General features: G+C 42.1%; 1 protein-coding gene across 1 annotated transcript in view; it reads right to left on the bottom strand.

Annotated features, from left to right (window-relative positions):
* LOC134078010 (uncharacterized) overlaps positions 1-12,506 on the bottom strand; it is a 52,323-nt gene extending 39,817 nt beyond the window's left edge. The window contains exons 1-3 of the mRNA XM_062533640.1: positions 11,948-12,506; positions 11,669-11,818; positions 10,967-11,533 (exon numbers count right to left, since the gene is read on the bottom strand). Of these exons, the coding sequence (XP_062389624.1) occupies positions 10,967-11,533; positions 11,669-11,818; positions 11,948-12,506 (1,276 nt within the window). The remainder of the gene's footprint in view (positions 1-10,966; positions 11,534-11,668; positions 11,819-11,947) is intronic.
* Positions 12,507-16,843: the final 4,337 nt, after the last annotated feature.

The raw sequence follows: 16,843 nt of genomic DNA, 5'->3' as shown, positions 1-16,843 counted from the left end.
AAGACAACACAACACAAATAAGACAACACAACACAAAGAGAGAAATCACGGCCCGGAAGTGCACAACACAACACAAAAAGAGACAACACAACACAAAAAAGAGAAAAAACGGCCCCGATCGTACACAACACAACGGCAAATCACACAACACAACACAAAAAGAGACAACACAACACAAAAAGAGAAAACACAACACAAAAAGAGAAAACACAACGGCAAATCACACAACACAACACAAAAAGAGACAACACAACACAAAAAGAGACAACACAACACAAAAAGAGAAAACACAACGGCAAATCACACAACACAACACAAAAAGAGACAACACAACACAAAAAGAGAAAACACAACGGCAAATCACACAACACAACACAAAAAGAGACAACACAACACAAAAAGAGAAAACACAACGGCAAATCACACAACACAACACAAAAAGAGACAACACAACACAAATAAGACAACACAACACAATTAGAGAAACCTCGGCCCCGAAGTGCACAACACAACGGCAAATCACACAACACAACACAAAAAGAGACAACACAACACAACTAGAAATGCAATTCCAAGGAATTACCAGTGCACGAAAATGCAAAAAAATGTATAGATAGATAATGTAGATATGGTTACTAAGGTGTAGCTAGGGTAAACATGGTAGTTGCATAGTTTAAAGAAAGCTGATAGTGTGAAGGTAGACAGTTGAAAGCTTAAACATTCCAGTTCTAACCTAACTAATGATTTCTAACAAATGTTAGAAACAGATGCTGTAAACAGATGTTAACTATGCTAACAATGATAACCAGGTCGATTGGTTAACTTAGCTAATGATTTCTAGCAGTTATGGTAAAAATGCTAACAATGTTAGCACTGCTAACTATGTTAACAATGCTAACCAGGTTGATTAGCTAACTTAGCTAATGATTTCTAGCAGTAATGTTAAAAATGCTAACTATGTTAACAATGCTAACATGTTAACAATGCTAACCAGGTTGATTAGCTGACTTAGTTGATGATTTCTTGCAGCTATGCTAAAAATGCTAACAATGCTAACTATGCTAACCATGCTAACTAGCTAACTTGCTACTGAGGACTTATATTTTGAAACATTTGTTGATAGGGTTTCCATGGCTGCCACTATCAGGAATAAAGAAGTTACTATAGTAAAATCATGTTGGTTGCTATGGAAACGGTCATCAATGCTTAATTTTAATGGTTGCTATGTTGGTTGCTAGGTACATGGAGGTCTCATGTAGTTGACTGGAGGCATAGTTGATGATAACTGACAGTTGGAATGGTTGAACCGTTAAATAGTTGAGTAGTTTCAATGGTTAAATGATTTAATAGTGTATTATTGCAGTGAGGACTTTTATTTTGAAACAGTTGTGGAAAGAGGAAACAGTTAACAGGATATGTAGTCTTCACAGAGAGATTGTATGCTTAAAGCAGGGGGTCAAGGCCGTGTAGATTAGCTTTGGCAAGTTAGCAAGCGCCATTTTCAAGTATGGCGCCTCATGGAGCATTTAGAACCAGCTCCGTGCACGAAAATCCGTGTTGGGCACGAGCTCTCATGCACGTACATGTTGGTGGACGGGTACCTACAACCAATCATTACTCCGTGCGACACTCCACTGGACTCAGGTGTGCGTTCCCCAGCAACTTTTTCTGCTTGTTATTACGCGGCAAGCAAGGTATGTGCATTATCGCCACCCTCTGAACTGGAGGATGACTCTCTTTTTACAGAAAGTCCAATAGAAATCAATGTAGGTCCATGCGTCATTTCCAGCTTTGGAACTTTGCGCATGGTCAGACCCGACTGGCGCTGGATCGGAGCTCCAGTGTTCAATATGGCGTTGACGAAAATTGGCCGGATGTACTAGCCTAGCATCGGCCATTCATTTGTATGGAGGGCGGGACTTAGTCACGCTCTCCAGTTATATATAATACCTCCATGGCTTAAAGCCTGAGAGAGAGAGAGAGGGCTGCTGCAGGTGGGGCTGGCCACTTGGCATAAGATTCTAATTGCTTAATGACCTGATTGTGATGTCATAGAGGCCAATGTTAAGTCTATGGGGAAATTTGTAATAGTTTTTAATTTATAGTTTAAAAAGTATAAAAGTTACAAAGTTGAAAAATACATAGCAGCATTCCCCTATTGAAGACCTACGTTACAACATTTTAATGAAGTTTCTAGGTTAAACGGTTCAACCTGAATAGAAAAAAAGAATTTGATCAGTGGAATAATAATAAGAAGCCTAGGAAGAACAGTACAGTGCATTTTCACGCACTGTTAGGGTGACCACCTGTCCCGCTTTACGTTGTACTGTACAGCAATTTTACCCTTTGTCCCGCCTCACGCAAATTGAGCATCTGTCCCGCTTTTTCGTTCGACCCTGGCCAATTGAAAATAAATACACAGATACGCCCACAGGCGTAGTGTTAACTTATGTCCAATAGTTCAAAGGAGAGCAATAAAATCTGTAGTCGATAGGCTGAGTCGTACGTCAATCAAACTGTTGCGTGGTGCACGAACGCCTCCGCAACGTTGTCAAAGATCTCAAATTGGAGAGCGCGCTCCTTGGTCAGGTTAAGCAGCCATGGCCAGTGTGGCCACGAGAAAGAGAAGATGCACTTTCAGCGAATGGACCGCAACATATAGCCTACTCTTGGCAAAGATCTATAGACGGCGAAGCAGAGAGGGCATTTTGCATTTGCGTTTTTCTCTGGGGCATGGTGAAGAATACGATGTGAAGCGACATGGTGCAAGTGAGTCCTACAAAACTAAAAAAACACTCCGAGAGCGCAGACGTAGGCCAAGCGAAAACACAACCGCCTCCTGGATAACTCCCATTTAATCGTTTGTTCCGTGGGTCATTTCAGACCTTTCCTGAAAATCCCATCCTTAACTTTTTGAGTTATCTTGCGAACCAACAGACAGACAAACAAACAGACAAACAAGCCCCGATGAAAATAACCTCCTTGGCAGATAATAAAAAACACATCAAAGAAACATGCAAATCATAAAAGATTCTGGTTTACCTATTTGCACTGAAATAGTTCAACTTTCTATGCAAGCCTCAACTATAGACTATAGGCCTTATAGTTGGTTGAACTTAGGCTAGGTGGGTCTAATATTTTTTTTGCGTGTTTTAAGAATTTGAATGCCTGGTCCCTTGGACAGCTGACAATTTTGATAGTCCCAATAAAGATGAGATGTTGCGAAATTAATGTTTTGTCTTTTAGCCTAGGTATCTTAATCTTATGTCGGTAGATAAAAAAAAATGTTGCTTAGTAAATTAGATCTGGCAATATATCTTAAGTTTAAAGTTATTACGTCTGTCCCACATTGTCCCTCTTTACCATGCTACTTGTCCCACATTTTGTCTGACTGGAGGTGGTCACCCTACGCACTGTAATTAAGAGACCACACAACCAGAGACGGTTTATAAAGCGAGACGATTCATATGAGGGTAAATTCTGGTTTCATTGTGATGCAACTGCCACTCCCATTTAGGAGGCAAACGGAGGTATTTATATGGAAGAAATAATTCTACACCTTTCTAAACCGATTATTTCGTCACCGATCACGCCCCTTTAGGAGGCGGAAGTTGTGCCATTTCATTCCATTGAAAAACCCCTTTATGATTCATCTTAGTAACTATACGATCTTTGACACAACGGAAGAGGTAGGTACCTTCGGGCCACATGAATCGTCGCTGATTGGACAAAAGAACTGGGACACCTACGTACAGCCCGCAGAAAATAGCATGCTGGGTCTTCACATGTCCATAAGAACCCATAATGGAATATCCACGTTGTGTTTTATTCATAATATGTTTGGTGTATAATCCAACTCATACAAAAGTAACAAGTTCGAAACAAATCATCTGACTGCTAATTGAAATCAGGAAGTAAAACAGCTTGTAACTCTGTCACCGTTCTAGATACCATCATATACCATATATGGCAATTTTCGTGAGATCCCCCTGGTTACCGTGGTAACTACCCCACATGTCTTTCTGCGACGAGATATTCGAAACCGGAGGAGATTGGCCAAGAGAGCTGTCAATCAGGCTCCCCAGCTTTGAATGACGACAGCACTAGTCAGCCACATGCCTCGTCATTGAAAACCGGATAATGTTGAAGCCAAGGGGTAGACGATTTCAGTGATATGCGACTTTACTTTATAAACCCTAGTAAAGTCCCCGTAACATTCATTAAAAGATTTAAAGAGACATGCAGGCTGAAATAATTAGAAGATTTAATGGGGCATACTGTCAATAACACTCTTATTACACAAGAACCCCTTTGAGTAGAAGCATAATATCGGTGTCAAATGAAAGCTAACATTCTGGAGATTTTATTGATATCCACACTTGCATGACACTGACTGTCATAGAATCAAAGAAAAATTATAACTTCACACATTAATTTGCTTATTTAAGAGCAGTTCTTTTGTCCAATCAGCGACGATTCATGTGGCCCGAGGGTACCTACCTCTTCCGTTTTGGTTTATGTCCTTGTGTTGTCTCTTTTTTTGTTGTGTTGTCTTTTTTTGTGTTGTGTTGTGTGATTATTTGCCGTTGTGTTGTGCACTTCGGGGCCGAGGTTTCTCTAATTGTGTTGTGTTGTCTTATTTGTGTTGTGTTGTCTCTTTTTGTGTTGTGTTGTGTGATTTGCCGTTGTGTTTTCTCTTTTTGTGTTGTGTTGTCTCTTTTTGTGTTGTGTTGTGTGATTTGCCGTTGTGTTGTGCACTTCGGGGCCGTGTTTTCTCTTTTTGTGTTGTGTTGTCTCTTTTTGTGTTGTGTTGTCTCTTTTTGTGTTGTGTTGTGTGATTTGCCGTTGTGTTGTGCACTTCGGGGCCGTTTTTTCTCTTTTTTGTGTTGTGTTGTCTCTTTTTGTGTTGTGTTGTGCACTTCTGGGGCCTGTACTACGAAGCGGGGTTACTGGCTTAGCTGGGTAACTTCGAGAGTAAGTTGATCACGTGTGGCGTAACTTCCCGGTTAACCCGTACTACGAAAGGTGGATAGGTTTTAACCTAGGTATGCTGCCATGGCAATTTAGGCTGCATCTCAAACCTGCTCCGAGTAGGTTATGATCTTGGTTAACCCGAGGTTTGCGGTTAACCACACCCCACAATGTCGACGTAGGCTGCTTTGAAGATACATTATTGGAGCGCAAATTGTAAGCGCCTCTCTTCGCAAGGCGAGGGTTTTTAAAGACCGCCAGAATCTTTCTCCATATAATATTCTCTATGAAAGATAGCCTATACATTCTCAGCCGAGGGAATTCGTTGCATTTGTCAGCTGATCGAGGCAAAGTGGAGGCTATAAGCATTGGCAATATAACATATTTTCATAATTAAGAAATATTAATGCAAGCTATAACTAGGCCTATAAACCTTCGGAATGTTTTTGAGTTTGATTTTCACCTGCTGCCAGCGGCACTGCCGTTGCATCTAAAATGTTCACAGGATAGGCATACACTAAATCAGTCTATGGGGCTAAACATTCAATTATCCTTTTTTCATATTTATTAATATACATGGCATGAATTGTGTTGCATCTGTAGGACTCTTATGAACTCAACATGTATTTATTTCAACACATTTCAGACATTCCGCAAGCTATTAATCCTCCGTAACACACAGGCTTTTAAGGAACATGAAATAAAACTTTACTTTCATATATCCGATCTGCAATAGCCTACGTTGCCAACAGCCTTGTCTTGCTTTGTTTGCTGCCAACGTATTTGATGTATCGTAAAGTGGGTTTTAATTCCTCGCAACCTTTTATAATCATTGCGCATTCCTATCCGTAAAATAACGTGATCGCGTCATCATTAAAAGTGGTGATTTGCGCTGCAACCCGCCCATTTTATGTGAACGCGCACCAACTCCTATGAGGTTAACCCCAGTTCAACAAATCAACTTCTTACTCAGCGTCGTAGTACCGATTAACACCAATGAAGATAATCAGGTTTTGTCAACCCCGGTTTAGCAAAGTAACCCTGGGTTACATTTGGGTAGGTTGAGCTCCCTTTGTAGTACAGGCCCCTGGGCCGTGATTTCTCTCTTTGTGTTGTGTTGTCTTATTTGTGTTGTGTTTTGCACTTCAGGGCCACCGTACTATTTCATTAATTACCGAAATTTAACAACGTGGATTCTTGCCACTTCCATAGAAACAGAACAGAGACTGTAGGCTACAATAGGCTACATTGTTTAGCATTGAGTAGGCCTATTGTTTAGGCAAATTTGAATATAACATGGTCAAAAGATTAGTGTTTCATTTAAAGATCTCCAGATAAGTTATTTGCGCCTATTATCATTTATTTACAGTGCCTATAGAAAGTCATCATACCCTTTTGAAATAGTTACTTTTTTTGTCTTACAGCCTGAAATCAAAACCCATTTTTAAAAAAATCTTTTCCAGTTTTATTTACAAATTTAGCTGTACAACATCAAAATAATTTCAAAAAAGTCAACAGTTCTGAAAATTAATAACAAATTAAAAACTAGAATAACAGGGTTGGAAAAGTCATCATACCCCTGTCTTAATACTTTGTAAAGCTTTCTTTTGCTTTCATTACAGCCATCAATCTGTTTGGATATGTCTCTATTATAGCTTTGCACACCTAGATAGGGGAATATTTGCCCAATTTTCTGTGCAGAAATGTTAAAATTTAGTCAAATTCTGTAGGGAATGGCGATGGACTGCTCTCTTCAAGTCAATCCACAGATTTTCTATAGGATTTAAGTCAGGGCTCTGACTTTGCCACTCAAGGATATTCACCATCCTATCCTTAAGCCACTGCTTTGTTCTTTTGGCAGTATGTTTAGGATCATTGTCGTGTTGGAAGGCGAATGACCTCCCCATCCTCAGCTGTCTAGGAGAGGGACGCAGGTTTTCCTCAAGAATTTGGGTGTACTTGGCAGCATCCATTTTCCCTTCTGTCCTGACCAATTGCCCAGTCCCTGCTGAAGAGAAACATCCCCAAAACATAATGTTGCCCCCACCATGCTTCACAGTAGGTATGGTGTGTTTGGGTGTGTATAACTTAAGTTTGCTTAAAATAACTTCCGCCATGAACAAGTCGGGAATCGAACCATCAATCCTTTGGATGTGAGGCCGAAGCTCTAACCAGTGGGCTACAGTTCTCCTTTACAATGCTATTAAAATGTGTATCTCAATGCTGGATCTCGAATTTACGTTGCCGTTAGCTTAAATTGTAGAAACAATAAGCCCATAGCCTTTTTTCAGCAGACATAGCAAACATATCATACACATTCACAAACTGGAGAATATCTTTCTGCTCAGCATAGCTCTCTATCTCCCTCCCTCCGATGTAGCTAGACCCTATAAGATGCTTCTCCCTAAATTAATAAAAATGTTTTAGAAAGTAGCCACGGTAGCCTGTAAAATGCGGCCTGAAATCCTGGCTAGCCTACTGTGTAATTGAAACCAGACTGTTCATTGTCGGCAGACTGTTCATTTTCGGCGGCGCAAACAGATAGGCTACCTATTAAATGAATAGAAGTGAATTTGGGGAGTGAATTGACTTTTACCCATTCACTTTTAGAGCATTTTAGTTAAAAGTCAAGTTTGCTTAAGGTTTGTTCAAGAACTCTTCCAGAGTTTTTGCCTCAAACAACACAAATCAACACAACTAAATGAACAGATAACTCAAACGTGCTGTATGTCATAATGAAACAGCCACAGACTATCAACAACACGGTCTGACACGAATGATACTAGTGCAAACTGAATTTATGACCAAACGATTAGATTTGTGCACGAAGCGCCATCTAGCGATCATTTTGTGTAAGTAACAGCCTCCCAGTCTAAAGGCGCTAGCACACTCCTCCGTCTGCGTCACGCGCACGCGGCACTGGACATTTGACGTGCGTCATTTGACGGTACGGCCAGATCTGTCCGGCACTTCACTTTGTCGTGTCGCAACCCGCTATTTCCCTATGGGTGACGTCAAGCGACTTTAACGGACCCGCAAAGCATTCCGGGAAGGCAGCGCTGCATTTGAAAACCTGTCGCGCGACAGAAAAGCTGGCCGATCCCCAGCTCTATGCAAATGAGTCCGTTGAACGCGAGCCGTCTGTCCAATGAAAGCACGAGGTAGTAGGTTCGTCGTTGTAGTACAACAGTGCCCGTGAAACTTGGTTCCGTATACAAGTCAAATTCATGTTTAAACGAACTCTTCCACGACCAGCTAGTTGTCCATAAAATAAACGAAACTTGGATTTGGAGAAATACATTGACTGTTGGTGTTTCTGGTGAGGATTTGAGATTGCATTGAGTAGTTTAAATAAAACAATATTTCAAAATGGCTTGCATAGTTTGTGTAGGCTATTAATATTTTCGTATGCTGTTAAATACACGCCTAAAATGGTGTATATTTGTGAGAAACACTTTAGACAAGTTAAAACGAACTGCTTATGAACTGCTAACTGACAATTCAAACGAAACGCCCACTCACGACAAACGAGGGGAAGACGTGCGACACCTTCCGACACATATGTAGTGCATATGTGTTCACACCGTTAGTCATTCATTCATTCATTCATTCAACCTTTATTTATTCTCGAAGAGTCATTGAGGGTAGCCCTCATTTTCAATGAAGCCGAGATTACAGAAGCAATGAAGGAACAAGAGATGTTGAAATAATATAATAGTAAGATAACATACAGTCAGCAGCTAACGTTAGACAATCAGATGGACAGTGGCTAGTACAGTATAGCTTTCCAATGCAATGTTGTGTAATACAAAATGCGTGAAAACCCCTTTCCAACCTTACTTGACACCTGGAGGGGGGTAATATTGGGATTAGTGTTGAACTATTACATCTGAATTGACAAGCTGTCGACTGTTGTTCCTAGACCCTCAGTGTTTACCTCATAAGTACTGACTGGCCTTACTTCTGTGTAATATGAGCAGTACACACACACACACACACACACACACACACACACACACACACACACACACACACACACACACACACACACACACACACACACACACACACACACACACACACACACACACTGTGTCACTGAGTAGACCATAAGGTAAGAGAAAATTAGCACTTTTAAAGTCATATACATCATGTTATTGTTACTCTCTATCACTCTCTTTATTAAATTCCTTGCTTAATAACTTGCTTGACTAATTCATCTTTTCCTCATAACATTTCAGATCTTAAGATGGACATTGTACCAAAGCAGGGCCATGAGTATACAGGACTGCAGAGAGTTTGAACGGCTCCTCCGCTGACTAGCGTTCAACTGCTCCTCCGCTGCCCAGCGTTCAGCTGCTCCTCCGCTGCCCAGCGTTCAACTGCTCCTCCGCTGCCCAGCGTCCACCTGCTCCTCCGCTGCCAGCGTCCACCTGCTCCTCCACTGTCCTCTACCCAGCGTCCACCTGCTCCTCCGCTGCCCAGCGTCCACCTGCTCCTCCGCTGCCCAGCGTCCACATGCTCCTCCGCTGCCCAGCGTCCACCTGCTCCTCCGCTGTCCAGTGTCCACCTGCTCCTCCGCTGTCCTCTGCTGCCCAGTGTCCACCTGCTCCTCCGCTGTCCTCTGCTGCCCAGTGTCCACCTGCTCCTCCACTGTCCTCTACCCAGTGTCCACCTGCTCCTCTGCTGTTTGCCATTTCCTGCATTCTAGTGCATTTTACAGTTTTTGCCCGTTGCACTATAGACCCATGCTTAGACTAAAGTAACACAACTTGGAGCTTTTTGTACCATACCTCAAACACATGTACCCATACCTTAAGCAATTATGCAACACACTTGGTCCTGCATACTATCTATTTCATACATAAGACACTTTGTTCAAAAATGAAATCTCAGGGCGCCATTCGGAAAACACATGTAACCAAAATACAAAACACATCGGGCAATTGCAACCACTCAAATACACACTTGAAGGCACTTACTTGCAAAACTGAACACCAATCAGCCAGCTACAAAAAGCTTTCAGTTTAGCCATTATAAATAGTGATGTGAATGGTATAGTTCCCAGTGTTGTGTCATGTTTACTGTGTAGGATTTTGGCACAATGAGCGGTTACAGTTTTGCTAAATGTATTCCAGCAAGGTGTTTTATATAAAGTAGACTAGTGTGTTCCTCCTGATCTGAAAGTGTATGCATATGACGCAAGCGTGTTTTATTTTTTCACCAGAGTTACATTTTGACAAAGGATTGTTAGGTTTTCATAGCAGAGTTTAGGTACTGATAGTAGAGTTTCAATTTGACATAGACGTGAAAGGTATATTTCCTAGTGTGGTGTTCTGTTTACTTATGTGTAGAGTTTTGGCACAGTGAGCGAAGTTTTGCAAAATGTGTTCAAGCAACGGGCAAAAACTGTAATAGATTGTAGCTTAGCCTACTAAAGATTTAGTACTGTCACAAGTTAAGTTTATCTAGCCAGGCATCATACATGGTTGAAACAAATCACCTCACCTGTGTGTGTGTGTGTGTGTGTGTGTGTATGTAATGTTTAATAATCATCCCAATGTCATTACAGCAGTTTAAAAAAAACTTAATTAAATTGTTTTATTAAAATCTGGTGTGCTGTATTTACTATGACCTTTTTATGGAGTTGCAGTTGAATCCAACAGGCAATGCATGACCTTGCAATAGGTTTATGGCAAGCTGAATGAAATATAGGCCTATAACAGTGTAGTGTGAATGATAACATTTCAACTGTTTTATACAGTTTTATTGATGATATTAGGCCTACTATTCTCCCTATTTTTGTAATTATTCACTGTTTAATTTAATTTGAGTTATTTATTTGTATGTCGCTTTGGACAAAGGCGTCTGCTAAATAACTATAACCAGGGGTGCACATAACTATTTCAGTGAGCTACTCAGGTGAGTACCAGGAGATGGTGTTTGGTACTCACCCCATGTGTCGCGTGATCTTAATAAGCGCAGTCATCCTCACTGTCCTCCTCAGTGTCGCCACCACTATCCTCTTCATTGTCGTTCCCACTGTCCTCTGCTTCAGTTTCCTGCATGGTAGATGATGAAGATGCTGCAGATGCACCTGCCTGTCCTTGGTTGAGCCTCCGATTAGCTGTCTCCATCCACAGGTCAACAGCTGGCTTCGGGTCAAAGGTCTCTGTGGTCAGCTTTGACAGGTGAATGTGCATCAGGGCTGAGAGACGAGCAGGTGACAGACGAGATCTGTACTTGGTTTTTATTATGTTGAGATGTGAGAATCCCCTCTCACAAGCTGCACTGCTTAAAGGCAGTGTAAGAGACAGCTTAACCACCTTGTTGATGTTGGAGTAAGCATCTGGGTTACTTGTATTGACTATTTGGACTAAGTCATACACAGAAGAGGCTTTGAGGCGTTTTCCTGCCTGCTTTAAGCGCATCCATTCTGTCACAGTGGTGTCTTTGTCAAGTTGCAAGATGGCGTCATATTTCTTGAGAATGCTGCAAACTGTTGTGTTTCCAAAATTGTGGAGGTCTCTCATTTCCTGAGGCCATGTTGAAGGGTCAAATACTAAAAAATGATCACATGACTTGAGGGAGTCATATCTCAGTTCAAACTCTTCAATTAACCCCCTGAGTAAGTTTGTTTTGTCTCTGTCAGCATCAGCATTAGAAACAGTGTGTGACCTGTGGCCTTCACCCTCACCATCAAGCAGAAGTGTGAACTGTCCAATGGCCACCATGAGTTCATCCTTACATTCTCCAATGGTCAGCTTTTCCTTCTGAAACCTAATGGATGTGGTCTTCAAAATGTTGCCAATGTCAAGCATGTGCAACAGAAAGCACTGAAAACGCTCTGTGCATAAATGCTGCAAGTCACTGTTATCACTTGTAACCAGTTGCATTTTAATGGCTGGCAATAGTCTTGATATTTTTAACAGTGTTTCATGTCTCCATGCAGACCATCTGATATTATGAAACTTACCCAGTTTCACAAAAGAGATCCCATTTTCTTCACACAGATTCTTCAGCGCAGCCGTTTTTTTTGCTCCTCCTTTTTGTAAATAAAACTGCAGTAGCTTGATCACCGAGCGATTAAATGTCTCACAGTATGGGACGTTGCGATCAGCTGTTTTAGCGCAGTTCTCCAGTGTGTGTGCTGTGCACAGAATATGCACGAGAGAGTCTCCAATCGCAACAAGTTGTCGGAGTTTCGGCACAACGCCGTTGTAGATACCGACGTTGACAGCAGCCCCGTCTGTGCACACAGCGACCAACTTTGTTGTCCAGTCATCCAAGCCTGTGTCCTGGAAAAGTCTCGCAAGTCCGTTTGTTATGGCCTGCGCGGTTCGGTCAGCACCTAATTCAATCAGTCCAATAAAGTCCGAGCTAAACTCTCCGTTGCTGGACACAGACACAATGTAAACTATTTCCTGCTCAGTTTTTGTGATGTCCTCAGATCCATCAAAAAGCAGCCCCCAAAATTCAGCAGACTGCAACTTGGCTCGTAACTCCACGCTGATGGTGCAAGCGATGCTCTGCATGATCCGTGTGCCCCCCTCTCGTGAATGATATGCACCTCCGACATTAACTCCTAGCCGCTTCAGTAAAGGAATATCCTCAGAGTAGGAAGACATGGGACGTGCGTGTTTAGCTTTATGGAAGGCGAGGAGAAAAATATTAAACAGAGCTTGCCGCTGTTCTTCATTCAACTTATCTCGCCATCTGGCTAGTGGGCGACTTGACATTTCTTCTCGGCTAGCTTGTTTATTAGCAATGGCTTGCGCCACATTCGTGTGCTCCTTGCTCTTTTCATGTTTGTCAAATAAAGGATGGTTGAAATTCGTGGAGCCTTTATAAAATGCACTTGTTTTGTCTGCTAGTTGTGGATTTGAACGGCAAATCTTACACCACATTTCAGTGCGCTCATCGTTAGCTTCAAGCCACTGCACATCTTGTAACCACTTATCTGAAAAAAGTCTTTTCTTCGACTCTGGCTCCAGTTGGCGTTTCTTTGTAGGTGGCGGCGAAACGCCAAAGAAACTGCTTAACGTCTGTTGCTTTTTAGACATCTCTGGCAGTAGTTGACAAGCAGCATGTACTGTAATGTTTGGTTAGATGATGGGATCGGTGAAGTACGCAAAGGCGCCAATTAACTCAAGTGACATTACGCATTCCTGATTTTTGTTGCGCATGCGTACCTGCGTACCAGTTATGTGCACCCCTGACTATAACCATAATAAAACAAAGGATTGCAGCTAATGAACTATTATCCATATCCAAAATAAATAAATAAATCTGCTCTCTGCATTTGTCTCAACCAGGATTCAATAGGATTCCCTCCCATCTTTCTCCTTTCCCCCCTTATCATAGTCCGGCAGCCAAATGCCATAATTTAGGTAAACCTGGTTTTGTCGGGTTTTTTTTTTTTTTTTGCAGAATCTAGTAGGCTAGGGGTACCTCTTTAAGATTTAAGAGGATGCCCGGTGATATCCCTTGAGCAATTTAGTATATTAAGGTGAGTGATGTATGGTACAGTGGGTCAAAACGCAGCTTTAATCACAAAATGTGCAACATTTTGCTCTAAAACCAGATAATCGTGTGTCCTTTAGCATAGATTTGCACATGACAAAAAAGAAACGTGAAAATTAGTGGTATGTAGTGAGGAATTATTACTAAAATGGTCTGACAATTAATTTCTCCAGCCAAAGCGATTACACGGAGTGGAATTAATCACCTTTCCAAGATGGCCGCCTCGCGTCTCGTTTGCTTCCATTGGCCAGAACGTCGGTTGCTCTGTCTAGCGTTCTAACGGTACGGACAGATCTTTCCGGCACTTCACTTTGTCGTGTCGGAACCCGCTATTTCCCTATGGGTGACGTCAAGCGACTTTAACGGACCCGCAAAGCATTCCGGGAAGGCAGCGCTGCATTTGAAAACCTGTCGCGCGACAGAAAAGCTGGCCGATCCCCAGCTCTATGCAAATGAGTCCGTTGAACGCGAGCCGTCTGTCCAATGAAAGCACGAGGTAGTAGGTTCGTCGTTGTAGTACAACAGTGCCCGTGAAACTTGGTTCCGTATACAAGTCAAATTCATGTTTAAACGAACTCTTCCACGACCAGCTAGTTGTCCATAAAATAAACGAAACTTGGATTTGGAGAAATACATTGACTGTTGGTGTTTCTGGTGAGGATTTGAGATTGCATTGAGTAGTTTAAATAAAACAATATTTCAAAATGGCTTGCATAGTTTGTGTAGGCTATTAATATTTTCGTATGCTGTTAAATACACGCCTAAAATGGTGTATATTTGTGAGAAACACTTTAGACAAGTTAAAACGAACTGCTTATGAACTGCTAACTGACAATTCAAACGAAACGCCCACTCACGACAAACGAGGGGAAGACGTGCAACACCTTCCGACACATATGTAGTGCATATGTGTCCACACCGTATGTCTATGTGGCCGATCCCCAGCTCTATGCAAATGAGTCCGTTGAACGCGAGCCGTCTGTCCAATGAAAGCACGAGGTAGTAGGTTCGTCGTTGTAGTACAACAGTGCCCGTGAAACTTGGTTCCGTATACATGTCAAATTCATGTTTAAACGAACTCTTCCACGACCAGCTAGTTGTCCATAAAATAAACGAAACTTGGATTTGGAGAAATACATTGACTGTTGGTGTTTCTGGTGAGGATTTGAGATTGCATTGAGTAGTTTAAATAAAACAATATTTCAAAATGGCTTGCATAGTTTGTGTAGGCTATTAATATTTTCGTATGCTGTTAAATACACGCCTAAAATGGTGTATATTTGTGAGAAACACTTTAGACAAGTTAAAACGAACTGCTTATGAACTGCTAACTGACAATTCAAACGAAACGCCCACTCACGACAAACGAGGGGAAGACGTGCAACACCTTCCGACACATATGTAGTGCATATGTGTCCACACCGTGGGTATTTCTCAAAGTCAAGAGCTCGTCCTTGATAGAATGCTTTCTTTCAAGTCGAGTGCTAGAGAGACAAGGCTACACACCTTCCCAGTACCCCCTCCAGCCATCAAGATCGCATGCAATGGAACAGCCTAGTGAGTGTGGAAGTGCACGTCAATTGTGCACGGTTCCGGCTGCGCGCTTAATTAGAACCGTGGAAATTGTGCTGCTTTTACAGGAGTTCCGACAACTGCGGCTGCACTTTCCTCTAAATAAACTTTTTGGAGTAGCCTACAGTATTTCCACATTCGACTTGGTCTTCACATATCACAATCCGTAGTTTATAATTATGTTAGTGTCAATGGAAAGTTATACCGGTAATTGGCAACAGCAGCGGTAATGTTAAACTTCTACAAAGTTCGTATTGGGCGAAGTTCTGAGATAAATTAATCTAAGTCTATCACAACTTGTTCATGCACATTGACATATGCATTTATGATGAATATGCACATTAACTTGATATAAATGAATGAGCAAATATACGACGGCATTAACAAAACACTTGATAAATCATATTTAGCCTACATTAACACGCACTGCTTCTTTGCATCTACTTTCCATCTCCCTCTCTCTTTTTTAAAAAAAATCGCACCGTCAGAACATTTCTAATTGTTCATACGCAAAGGATTGTGGGTTATTTCTTCACTCCGAGGATACATCGATGCATCCTCCAAAATTCTCCGAAATTCTCAGAACGAAGGACTCAGTACTTGCTAGAATTTGAAAGCATCCTTGACTTTGGAACAGTGCTTGACGAGATTTGATGACGTAACGTCCTTGAAAAAGTGGCTTGGAAGGAGCAATCCTTGACTTTGAGAAGCACCCCGTATGCCTCTTATATGCGTCACTCCAATGTCTGTGTCCTGAATGCGCGCCAGCCGATCAAGATTAGCGCCGGCGCACTACGAATTAACTGTGATAGCCTACTCTAGGATGTGCGACCACTGAACTCAGGAAGAGCCAGGGAAGGAGTGTTCCACACTTAAATACACAAAAGATGCAGCTGTTAGATGAGGAGAAGCACCACTAGTACTTTCTCATGTTTGCTGAAAAGTTTGATGAGTTGGTTCTTCACATCTCTCCATTTATCATCCACCAGAACAGGCACAGCACACCACGAGTTGGCTAGCATTCCAAGTTACAGCTAAACTAATGGGTTAGCTTATGGCTAATGTGTATGAGAAATCCCATAGAGATGCTAACGGTTAGCATAATCGATAAAAGTATATATTTAGAGCGAACTTCAGTCCATTTACACAACTTGGATTACATAGGAGGTCTTTGTTTACAACTGACTATTAAAATACTCAAAGACTAATGTTTTGTCATCATATAACAACGTTAGCGTGTAGGAAACGCCAGTTTAAGTGTTCTTCTGTCTCTGTTTGCTGCGTTTTAAGAGTTATTTCTGTACGTGCTCCACCTACTGGAGCGGCGTCTTTACAGCAGTTCCGTTTCACACATGCGCAGTCTACGCGTGAAAGAGACGCGCGGTCTTAAATTTTGGTCGACTCAAAGACGCGACGCATGCCGTAAAAATGACGCAATTCTCGTCACGCGCTCACCAGTGCCGCGTGCGCGCGACGCAGACGCCCGACCATACTCGGGCCTTTAGGACTCAGCGGTCTTTTGACCGCCTCGCCGCGCTTTAAAGGCCCAATCCCAATGTCCGGACTCACGAACTCACGGACTTTGGTGCGCGTTCTCGCGAAATTCGTAAGGGTTTAGGGCTGTCCCAATGCCGAATTACAACGGGCGGGAGGGTTTGAGTACAGACTTACCGAGCCCTTTCCGTGAGTCTGCATCGGTGCAGACTTAACCTAAGGGAATTACCCACAGTTCAAAGTGTTGTGACGTTTACCGCGGAGATCATAGAAAAATCCGGAA

Source organism: Sardina pilchardus, chromosome 4 (assembly GCF_963854185.1).
Source record: "Sardina pilchardus chromosome 4, fSarPil1.1, whole genome shotgun sequence".
NCBI classification, from domain to species: Eukaryota; Metazoa; Chordata; class Actinopteri; order Clupeiformes; family Clupeidae; genus Sardina; species Sardina pilchardus.
Note: the sequence above shows the minus strand (reverse complement) of the source record. Positions and strands in the feature narration are given on the sequence as shown.